The sequence below is a fragment of the Myotis davidii genome, unplaced genomic scaffold (genome assembly GCF_000327345.1).
Source record: "Myotis davidii unplaced genomic scaffold, ASM32734v1 scaffold37, whole genome shotgun sequence".
Taxonomy (NCBI): Eukaryota; Metazoa; Chordata; class Mammalia; order Chiroptera; family Vespertilionidae; genus Myotis; species Myotis davidii.
Window position 1 is genome coordinate 4205936 of NW_006289395.1, and position 12089 is coordinate 4218024.

The window sequence follows — 12089 nt, forward strand, 5'->3', positions numbered from 1 at the left end:
GAAAGCAGACACAGCGGAAAGTATGGTAAGCCAGAACGACCTGAATTCTGCCCCTGCTGGCCACACATCCCAGGAAAACTCCAGGGAAATATATATGCAGAGGACAAAGCAAGTTAGAGCCACCCACATGCTTGCTACCCTTTGAGCCTTCTCACATCAGCACTCTCCAGGCCAGTGAGCCAAGGCCACGGCCTTCAAATGGAGGCTGTGCAGAAAAGCACGGGGGATTCAGTGAGGAGGCGGGTGATGCATTTAGGTGATGTGCTTCCTTCTACCTGGGAACTGAAAGCTGGTAGGCGTAGCCCTGCTAGAAGCTGATTCCAGCAGGGCATAATAAAATGCAAGAAGCCCTCAAAAGGTTGATGGGCTTCTATATTCAGCAGGGTTGAATCATATTATTGCCTGCTGGAATAGCTGAAAGCTTTTCCCCAAACCTGAAAATCTACATATTACCTGCTGCTGGCCAAACAGCTGAACAGCTGTAGGCATTGCCTCAAACCTGAAGATACATATGATTGCCTGCTGCCAGACAGCCGCTTACAGTATATCAAACCTTAACCTTTGATATGTATATCTGCTTTGCTTTAGGGCAATTTGTGTTAATAAAAAGCTAGGGGTCCAGAGATTCAGAGAGAACTTGGTTACTGAAGCTAGGTCTCCCCTGGCTCCCCAAAATGCCTTCCAAATTTATATTTCATGTCTAGTCTCTTTATTAATTTACTCGCAACCCCTTCTCCAGATTCCTGAACCCTTCAGGGGTTCTCAACCTGTGGGTCGCGACCCCTGAAAATACATCCTGCATATCAGATATTTACATTATGATTCATGACAGTAGCAAAATTACAGTTATGAAGTAGCAACGAAAATAATTTTATGGTTGAGCGTCACCACAATATGAGGAACTGTATTAAAGGGTCGCGGCATTAGGAAGGTGGAGAACCACTGCTGATGCTGAGAAACACCCCTCCATGAAGGAAAGGGTCAGCCTATGAGGCTCAGGGTGTGGGTCCAGGCACACCTGAGTGTGGGGAGTGATGTGGAGGTGTGGCTCACTGCTGAACATGACACAGCACGGATCATCAGACACAGAGATGGTAATGACAACTCCACACTCCTTCTAGGTAAAAAACTCGGATACACCTTCAACAATCGGAACTTTCACAACGTATCTTTGGGACAAGGACAGGAGGTGGTGGCCGAGGCCGCGCTGGATCTCGCTGCGAAGAAAGGCCACTGGGTCATTTTGCAGGTACGTGCCCCCTGATCAGGGTCCTTCTTGACCCCCACCCATCTGGACCTCACATCACAGTCTCTGGGCATCTCTTTCCTCTCTTCTCCTCTCACCGGCCTCTCCTTCCACACCCGTGCCCCCTTCACGCACTTCCTAATCGCCTCTCCAATTCTCTCTCGTGCGTGCTCTTCCTTACCCCATGCCCAGTCATTTTTCTCCGACAATTGTTCTCCGTGTTTCCACCTGCTGTCGCCACTGGTTACAATTTCTCTGCTCACAAATGGAAGCCGGTCCCCACCTCCATGCGTGGGGAGTTGGCACTCGGTTGAAGGCCGTGCCGGGATTTTGGTGGCTCCTCATCTCTTCCCGTGCGTTCCATGGAACGTCCTTGATGTCTTTTTCTGTCATGTGTGTTTTACGTTCTCTGTTACATGAATGACCAGACAATACATGTGTCACTAGAACTTAGCCTCCTCGTTGAGAGTTCACTTAAGGTTTGGAAACCTGGACCCACTACTAGGAATTCCACTAAACGCTGACAAGAAACAAAGGCCGCCCTCTCCTCTCACGGCCTGGCCTCTTATTCCTTTGTTATGCGGCTCCTATGGACGCTGGGGCGGGGGCCACCCCAGGACCTTGCCCCTCTTTTTCTCTGGTAACAACCTACAGCCGCCTCTGTTAGCACACCCCAGGCTACGTTGCTATGATTGAATGTATGGGTATGTCCTTCCCTACGTTTCTTGAGGGGAAGATGTTTCTTATTTACCTTTTAGCCCCCAGCACATTACTGTGAACATAGTAGACACTCAACTAAAGCACTCAATGAAGAAATCAATGGAAGAAAAACTAAATGAAAAAGCCAGGCACTCTCATCCTGCCCTGGCTTCGCCTGCCAAGAACTTCCCGTCTCCTCGCCATTCACTGCCCTGCTTCTTGCTGCTGGGTCTTCACCCTCAAGGATCCTGTTATTGATCCAGAGCCTAGCAACTGAGGGACCAGCCATTCCCTGGGACTCTTTCTGTAGAAACAGTGGGATTCCCAGGGGGAAGGATGCCAACAGCTGCTCCCTCCCACATGGGGCAGCCTGGTGCCAAAGAGACACCCTCCCAGGCCCTGGTGCCCCGACAACCCAGCCCTCAGCCAACGCACAAGGAGTTTCCTCCCCAGAACCCACCGGCTGCCCGGGCCCCACATCTTGTGCCCAGGTGCTTTCCGAGAGAGAAGGTTAAACTCCAAAGTCAGAGCTCCTGAAGAAGGAACACTCCCTGGTCGCTGGCTCTTCCTGGCTGACAGAACCCTTGCTCTCTGGGCAGCCGCTAACGTTTCCACTCCAAAAGAGAGATTACAAATGAAATTTTAATTGAACATATTTTCTGGTCACCAACCTTTCGAATCCATTACCTTTGGTTATTTGTAGCAACTCTGTGAAATACATGAAATAAATATTGTGGTTAGTTCATTTTTCTGGAAGAGGCGGCAAGAGACCAGATTGCTGTGGCCTAAGTACTGAGCTCAGTGCCACCCTGTCCACGGCGGCTCTGTGAGCAGGCTCCGTGAGCAGGCTCTGTGAGCAGGCTCTGAATACCTGGCGAGGAGTGTGGATTAGCCATCAGAGTGAAACCTCCTGCAATGAAGCAAAGCCACTGTTTTTACTCCTAAAGTGAAGGGTGCTGCCTTCTGCAAGTAGAACTAAGAAATAAATGTAGGTTTAGAGAGAGACAGATAGGAATCACAGTGGGAGGAGGCGAGGCGCACACAGACATGACAGAGGAGCTCGGGCTGGGAGCAGGGAGCCTCTGTGAGCAGCAGTGACAGGTAGGAAGGTGAGTTTGCTAACAATTAGCAGAGCGGTTTGGAGAGAGGGAGAAGGAGTTAGGAGAGCTAGCTAGGAGGAGTTTAAATCATTGCTCTTCACATTTTATCAGACATGCAAATTGCTGGGGGATCTTATTAAAATGTGCTGATGCAGTAAGTCTGGGTGGGGCCTCAGCATCTGCATTTCTAACCAGCCCCTTGGTGACGCCCACGTTGCTGGTCCGTGGGCCTCACTTTAGAACCGGAGTGGGGAACCATTTTTCTGCCAAGGGACATTTGGATATTTATAACATCACTAGAGGCCCAGTGCACGATATTCATGCACTGGATGGGGGGCGGGGGGGTCCCTCAGCCCAGCTTGCGCCCTCTCACAGTCTGGGACCCCTTGAGAGATGTCTGCCAGCCATGAGCCAGGCTTCTGGCCAAGCGAGCAGTGCTCCCACTGTGGGAGCACACTGACCATCAGAGGAAAGCTCCCGCATTGTCTTCCCCCTGGTGGTCAGTGCACATCATAGCAACTGGTAGTTCCATGTTTCAATCAATTTGTATATTAGCCTTTTATTACATAGGATTCTCAGACCATACAAAATTATCAACTTAAAAACTAGCCTGTTATATTTGGTTAAACATTTTATTAACTCCCCCTAATGCCTTGGCAGGGCCAGGCCAAGTGATTTTGTGAGCCTTATACAACCCACGGGTAGACACTTCCCGCCCTGCTTTAGGGCATTAGGAGTTCAGGGATCCAGGAGTCAGATAGCAGGTCTGGACTTGTAACTTAGTCATGTGTTAGACTCTTGAAGGGTGGCCCTGACCAGCAGCAGCAGCATCACCTGGGAACTTACTAGAGATGCAAATCCTTGGGCCCCACACTAGACCCACTGAATCGGAAACTCGGGGGAAGGGGCAAGCAGGGGGGAGAAGCATCCAAGAACCTTTGTTTCAACAATCCCTCCAGGGGACTCTGATGCTGAGTCCAGTTGGAGAACACTGTGCTAGAGAGACAGGATAGCAAGGGCAAGGGTTCCACTGCAGGATGCCAGGAGGTCCCCAGAACTGGGAATGCCAACACTCATACTGCAGGTGATGTATTTGAAACTAAGGTCAGGTCCCCCCTCTAGCTGCTTTCCTATGTTTACTGCTACCAGAACTAAGCAAACGCCTATGTTTGGGGGGTCCACCCTTCCCACCAGAACATCCACCTGGTGGCCAAGTGGCTGGGCACCCTGGAGAAGAAGCTGGAGGAGCTGAGTGCCAGCAGCCACCCGGAGTTCAGGGTCTTCATCAGTGCAGAGCCCGCGCCCTCCCCCGAGGGCCACGTCATCCCCCAGGGCATCCTGGAGAACTCCATCAAAATCACCAACGAGCCTCCCACGGGCATGCATGCCAACCTGCACAAGGCCCTGGACAACTTCACTCAGGTATGGCCCTGGGAAGGAGGGGGGACAAGCACCCACCTCACAAAGAGCCAATTCAACTGGGTGGGAATAGAGCACGCAGCTGGGGGTGCGGTCAGGGACCGGCTGGGCTATGGAGCAATGTCCAATGTGGGCAAAATGTGCTCCCTTTGAGGTTGACCTCCACCCTGTGCCTACTCAGTAAAACCTAGCTCTCAATTCCCAGGTACACCTGGGTGGACCAAGCTTGGGGATCTTTCTTTGGCAAGAGGTTTGGGGGAACTTATGCAAGTCCACATGTTCGATAAATATTCCAAGACAGAAAGTGGCAGGTTGCTATAACCTAACTGATGTGATATATGGGTCACACACTTGTTGCTAAGCATACGCTCTTCAAGCAGGAGGTTGGCAGGTTCAGATGATGACAGTTGATATCTGCATGCATCTTGAGTATCAAGTCTTCCAAAAACCCTGTGTCAGCCCTAGATGGTTTGGCTCAGTGGATAGAGCATTGGCCTGTGGACTGAAGGGTCCTGAGTTCAATTCCAATCAAGGGCACATGCCCAGGTTGCAGGCTCGATCCCCAGTAGGGGGCGTGCAGGAGGCAGCCAATCAATGATTCTCTTTCATCATTGATGTTTCTAGCTCTCTCTCTCTCTCCCTCTCCCTTCCTCTCTGAAATCAATAAAAATGTATTTTTATAAAAACAAAAACCCTGTGTCATTGTCAGGTAGTGGGATCTAGACTTGGAATGTAATCATGTGTTAGACTCTTGAAGTGTGACCTACAGAACAGCAGCATCAACTTGTTATAAATGCAAATTCTCAGGCCCCCACCTAGGCCTCCTGAGTCAGAAAATTTGGGTGGGACCCAGGCATCTGTGTTCTAACAAGCTCTTCAGGGATTCTATTGCGCAACTTTGAGAACACGGTATTACAATGAGATTAAGAATATCTAGGCAAAGTTTCAAATGCTGGCTACTATGGTACTGGAATTTGTGTGACTGGGAATTCTAAGACTCGTGTTATGGAGTGTTTATTAAAAACCGAGGCCGACCCCATGTGTGGCTCACTCCATATATAAAGTAGTCCTTGCAAAGTCCACTGCTCAGGCCTCTTTCATCCTCTCAGGAAGGCACCCTTTCTTCTGCTTCTACCTTGGAGAGTTCCACCTTCCTGGGAAGCGGGGTGGGGCCATGGAAGCCACCTTCAAGTCCAGTCTCAAGGGGTGGTTCTGGGCAGGCTTCCCTCTCTGAGGTCATAGTAGCATCAGTGGGTCTCTACTCAGGGGACCCAGGCAAAAGCTCACGCAAGTCTCCGTTGGGTCATCTCTGTAACTTGAAACAGACCATCCGAGAGGACGTCTGTTCTAGCCCAACACAAACCAGCAGGTCCAGGGGCCCTCAGGGAAGGGCCTGGTTTAACACAAAATAAGATGAAGACCACTTGGCAGTCAGAGACTCAGATTATACTGTGACTGTGTCCCTCCTGGTGTCCGAACCCAGCAGTCCAGCCTTGCAAGGAAGCTGCCATGAAAACCTGAGAAGTGAAACTTGTCCAGTCTCCTCCTCTTTCATTCACCTTCTCAGCCCAACTCCGAAACCCACACAAAATTTGGAACAGGAATGGGGGGACATGACCAAGAGACCAGGACAATTAACTTGCTGTTTTGTTACAAAATGGGTGCCCATTGCAACCTGGGCAGAAAGTAGTTTGTTCTCTTGGCAGGGGAATTTTCTTTTTCTTATTTTTCCTAAATAGGCCTTGACTAAACTCCTAGATACTCTGTATCAGAGGTCAAAACTTCTAAATGTTAGAGTTATACTCCACACTGGGGACATAAACACCCTTATCTTGGAAATCACAGCCCTCTGTATAGGCTGCTGCAGCTGCCTCCAGGCAAAGACAGCACTGCCCTGAATGGCCCTGGACTGTACAGCAAGGGGAATACACAAGGTGCCACTCAACTGTGCACTTCAAAGTGGTTAGGACAGTAAAGTTTATGGATATTGGATCACAACTTTTAAAATCAGCCCTAGCCGGTTTGGCTCAGTGGATAGAGCAGGGGTGGGCAAACTTTTTGACTTGAGGGCCACAATGGGTTCTTAAACTGGACCGGAGGGCCGGAACAAAAGCATGGATGGAGTGTTTGTGTGAACTAATATAAATTCAAAGTAAACATCATTACATAAAAGGGTACGGTCTTTTTTTTCAATAGTTTTATTCATTTCAAACCGGCCGGATCCGGCCCCACGGGCCGTAGTTAGCCCACGGTGGGATAGAGCATCAGCCGGCAGACTGATGGGTCCCGGGTTTGATTCCAGTTAAGGACTTGTACTTTGGTGGCAGGCTCCTCCCCAACCCGGGCCCTGGTCGGGGCACGTGCGGGAGGCAACCAATTGGTGTGTTTCTCTCACATCAATGTTTCTGTCTTTCCCTGTCTCTTCCACTCTTTCTAAAAATCAATGAAAAAATATCCTCGGGTGATATTAATTATAAATAAATAAGTATAGTTATAAGTTAGGAAAAAAATAAAAGGCCCAGGATGCAGTCAGCTGGCTGTCGAGGGATACAGGGGCTGACCATTCCCAGTTTCTCCACCTTGAGGGTCTTGGACAGAGCTGGAGGAAGGCAGCAGATGCCTCCCGTGCTGTATCTCCTAATAATTACTGTTAAAATAGTGGGGCTCCTTGGGGGTTTGTCACCTGCAGCCACACCTGTGTTCATCGTCTCTCTCCCGTGGCCCTGTTGTGGGTTGACCTCCCTGCAAGCCCCATGTCAGCTTGGTTATCAGACAACTGGGACATCAACCCTGAGAGATGCCGGCTTTTCCTGCTCATTCTGTCCCTGCCCCACTGGTTTTTGGGCCATTCATAACTATCTTCATATTAACATATTCTGAGGAAGAGGGATAGGTTTATGGTGATCGTCATTGTTCAAACTAATTTTAATTGTGCCCTTCGGCCCTTCCAGTGCCCTGGGGCAGCGGCCCAGGCACCCCCACCCCCACCCCCACTTTATTCCTGCTTCCCGGGAGCTTGCTGTTTGGGTTGATCATTTTATCCTGACGTTTGAGTGGCCACTGTCAACCAGTTTCAGCTTTTCCTGTGCGGTTTCTTGTCTCTGGGCCTAGAGGCACTTCTCAGCAGGACGATTGTTTCAAAGGTGCCAGAAGCACCGGAGGAAGCTGAGAGCAGCCCTGTCTGGAGAGCAGTTAATACGGTTTTGTTTGCAGGAAGCAGTTCCTTTGTCCTCTGAACCACCCCTGACCTTTCACATCTATATCTTCCCGACAAAATGGTTCTCAATCTCAGACCCCGAAAGAGGGTTTTCCATGGGAAACCTGCCAGAAGCTTAGCCTGTCCTGTCTCCTCCGCTCCTCCCATGAGCGAAGTCCTAGGACCAACCCTCAGAAGAAACTGCAGGACTGAACCAGCCCATCTGCCTGAGCGTTGGAAGTGCCTCTCCTGGGCTCCAACTGCAACTTCTTGCTCCTTCCCGACCAGAGAGGGTCTCACTCAGAAGAAAATTTTAATTCCAAAGAATCCAGGGGTTCTCGCCCTACCATCCCCTCAAAACGCAGGATCCCCTCCACACTATTTCATCATCACCCTTAAAACCCACCAGCACAGTTCCGCTGCCTCCCCCTCTGGACTGTCTTCCGTCTCTGTCCTGTCTGTCCCTCCCTCCATCCTCTCTTCAGGAGCCGCGCCTTTTCTGCCTGCTGTGCGCTCTGCAGCCAGGACCCCTGGGCGCTCTTGTTGCTGCAGCCAGTGGCCCACGGCCCCTGCTGGGGGGGGGGGGGGGGGGGGAATGAGAGTGGGGGCTGCGATTCCCACCCTCCCTCCATGCAGCAGCTCCCCCGGCAGCGAGCCAGGGGTCCCTCAGCCACACAGGCAGCAATCACACCTACAGACCCTCTGTGATGGGTAAGAAAAGCATGGCAGGAAGGGAAGAGATGATACCATGAGCGCCCCCACCCCCCCCCACACCCCACACCCCAGCACAGAGTGACATGAATAGGACAGACGGGACGCTCCCATGGCCACTACCCTGTTTGCCATGAGCGATGCTTGAGAACTTAATTAGCACGGCCATATGCGCAAACTTGCACCATAAACCAAACCCACCAGTAACCTGAATGTAAACCTTAACTCAGACTCTAAAGCAGTGGTTCTCAACCTTCCTAATGCCACGACCCTTTAATACAGTTCCTCATGTTGTGGTGACCCCCAATTTCATTGTTACAAATTGAACATAATTAAAGCAGAGTGATTAATCACAAAAACAATATGGAATTATATATGTGTTTTCCGATGGTCTTAGGCGACCCCTGTGAAAGGGGTCGCGACCCACAGGTTGAGAACCGCTGCGTAAAGGAAAGCACAGCCCTCAGCAGGGTCCCCTCCAACCCTGAGCACAGGCCTAGCCACAGCGCAATCTGTAGTCAGACCCTAACGGGACATGTGGGAGCTTTATCCAGAGCAAGGCCGGCACGAGGGCCCACACCCCGCCCTGCAGAGCAGGAGCTGACAGGGAAGTGACCCTTTTCTTTCAGGACACCCTGGAGACGTGCTCGCGGGAGGCAGAGTTCAAGAGCATCCTTTTTGCTCTCTGTTACTTCCACGCGGTGGTGGCAGAGAGGCGAAAGTTCGGGCCGCAGGGATGGAATCGCTCCTACCCCTTCAACACTGGGGACCTCACCATCTCTGTGCACGTGCTCTACAACTTCCTGGAGGCCAACGCAAAGGTACAGGTTCTGGCCAGCTGCGGGGAGGGAGTGCGAGCTTAACCCTGGGCCACCCGCAGGACCAGCGTGAGGCTGAGAAACCAAACCTGGGCTCATGCCTGGTGCGAGTCAGTCCCGGGAGTGTCTGTTCCAGGGCCTGGACCACCCGTGTGCACACAGCTTTGCAGGGAACTGTAGATTAGCAAGAAGAGGCCCACACTCACCTGATACAAATTCCCAGATTAGTTAGCCAAAGACGCAGAATTCTCCGTCTCACCAAAGCTGAAGAAGCCAAATTCTTGTTACACCTTGTCCCCTCCATTCTCTGACATTTCTATTTCAAAGAAAACATACACCAACAATCCATGCTCTTCCATGTAAGGGCATGTTCACACCAGCGAGGCTCTTCTGGTTCAGAGACCAAATTGAGCATCAACAAGGCCTCCTCCTTCCTGGTGGGAAGGAACCAGGCCCAGATGCCCTGAGCCATCCTCTGCCTTCAGCTCCGGAACCCGGGAGGCCCACCCCCCACAACTCCGTCTTCAGCTGTTGCACTTGGACAAGGCTTTTCCTAAGAAGGGGTGGGGACAGGCTTCTTCCTTAACTTCAACAGCAGTGAACTAGCCTGCTACCGTTCATTCACTTTGGCCTTTCAAAGGAGAGAGTTAATTAATATGCTAATTAATGGCAGGAAATTAGAAAAAGTATCCTGGTCCTTATTTTCTTCCATTTTACACTGCCTATTAAATGACTGTGAAAGAGGGAAGGTATAATATGAAGGGGTTGGCACCTTACCTCTGGTCACCGGTTGGTGTAATATTTCAAGCATTTAATGAGCTGCCACACGTACCTGACTCTGCTGGGCACCGGGGTACGCAGGTGAATAAAACACTGCTCCTAATCTCAAGGCGCATCCTGCCTTGTGGCTCCTGCTCTGCCCACCCGAGGCTGGCCCCATGCCTGTGCAAAGACCATTCTCTCTTCCCCTTGTCTCTCAGGTCCCCTACGATGACTTGCGTTACCTCTTCGGAGAGATCATGTATGGAGGCCATATCACCGATGACTGGGACCGGAGACTCTGCAGGACGTATCTGGAGGAATTCATTAAACCGGAAATGCTTGAAGGAGAGCTGACTCTGGCCCCAGGGTTCCCACTGCCAGGCAACATGGACTACAATGGCTACCATGAGGTGAGGCTGGCTCTCTCCCCACGACACCGTAAGGTCGCCCACATGGCGGGACCTGGGTCTTCCTTCGGTGCTGCCCTGCGTGGCTGAGGGATGCTCACAGTGCCAGGGAAGAATGGTTTCAAGAGCCCAGCTTATGCCAAGTGTGGTGGTCAGCCCCACGCTGGCCCTGTTCAAGTTGAGAGCTGTAAGATTTCTAGTCTCAAATTCATGATCCAGTTGAGTCCTTGGAGATCTTTCTATTCTTGATATTTGGTTCAATGATTCTATTTGTTGCTCTTTTCTACAAACAACATCTGGGGCATTCATTTGATTGTTTTCATTCAGGATATTGGCAAAGCCATTAGGAGCAAAATTTCAGGTAAGAACTAGGCTAACTTTTGCTAAGGTTTATAGTAGTGATTCCAAATCTCTTCAAAGGGATCTTGGAGATCACTCACCCCTTCTACTCTTTGTTGGTTGCTAGGAACACAGGCCCACAAGCCCACATGTATATATACCAGGAAAAACATTCAAATGAAGCTTTTTTATACTATTAGTTTGGGTTTTTGTTTTACTATTACTACATCTATTTTTAAGGTGCTCATCTTTGCCTCTATTTTAGCCTGCCATGGAAAATATATGAAAAGATCATATTTTTAAAAAACTATTTTTATTGCTTGACTATTGAAGGTGCTTAAAAGAACTTTGAATAACAAACTTAAGGGGAATACTGGTCATAAAAGCATTAACAACAAGCTTTTGTTTTTTTTAATTCATAAAATTTAAGAAGGTAAGTCATAAAAGTCATTTGATCCAGGGGGTAAAAATGGACCTCTGAGAAGAAATTAAAAACAATAAGATTCTAAAAATAAGAGGATTTTTTTTAACTCTTCAAGTCTTCAAGGCTTTAGCCAAGAAAATTGTGCAAGAGCGTCCCCTAGTGTCTATGGAACAATTTGACAAGAAGCTGAAGTAGGTGATGGGCAGCAGTAACATGGTTTGCACACCTCCAATAAATGAGGCAGATTTTCCTTTTCTTCTTCCCTCCCTGTAACCTGCCAGTTAATAGGTGGTTATAGAGAACCTACCAAGAACTCCAGGCATGTGCTGGCTGCTGGAAGAAATATAAAAATAAGTACACACATTTGCCTTTAAGGAATATTTTACTTACACTAGACCTTACTAACACCAAGAAATCATTAAAGTCAAATTAGGAGCTAAACTTGAGAGGTAGTTTCTCACTGTAATAGGAAGAATTGTACTCAGAGATTATTCGGAAGACTTGAGCCTTAAAAACTGAGGGAGCCGGCCAGTGTGGCTCAGTGGTTAAGTGTTGACCTATGAACCAGGAGGACACGGTTCGATTCCCAGTGAGGGCACATGCCCAGGTTGCGGGCTCGATCCCTAGTAGGGGGCATGCAGGAGTTAGCCGATCAGTGATTCTCTTTCATCACTGATGTTTCTTTCTCTCTCTTTCCTTCTCCCCTCCTCTCTGAAATCAATAAAAATATTTTGGAGGGGAAAAAAGCTGAGGGAGGTTTTTTTAGGGATGGCAGACTGGCCACCTTAACTGACCATAACCCACCCTAACTAACTGAGCACTGAGATGTGCTATTTGGGTGTCACACTTTTAAATTTTTAAATGCAACCCCTTACCTGACCAGAGCCACCCTAACCGACCATAACCCACCCTAACTGAGCACTGAGATGTGCTACTTGGGTGTCACACTTTTAAATTTTTAAATGCAA

General features: G+C 49.5%; 1 protein-coding gene across 1 annotated transcript in view; it reads left to right on the forward strand.

Moving 5' to 3' along the window:
- Nucleotides 1-12089, forward strand: part of LOC107182784 (dynein heavy chain 9, axonemal-like) — a 66803-nt gene that overhangs the window by 33940 nt on the left and 20774 nt on the right. The window contains exons 8-11 of the mRNA XM_015562596.1: nt 1122-1249; nt 4240-4467; nt 9001-9192; nt 10170-10361. Of these exons, the coding sequence (XP_015418082.1) occupies nt 1122-1249; nt 4240-4467; nt 9001-9192; nt 10170-10361 (740 nt within the window). The remainder of the gene's footprint in view (nt 1-1121; nt 1250-4239; nt 4468-9000; nt 9193-10169; nt 10362-12089) is intronic.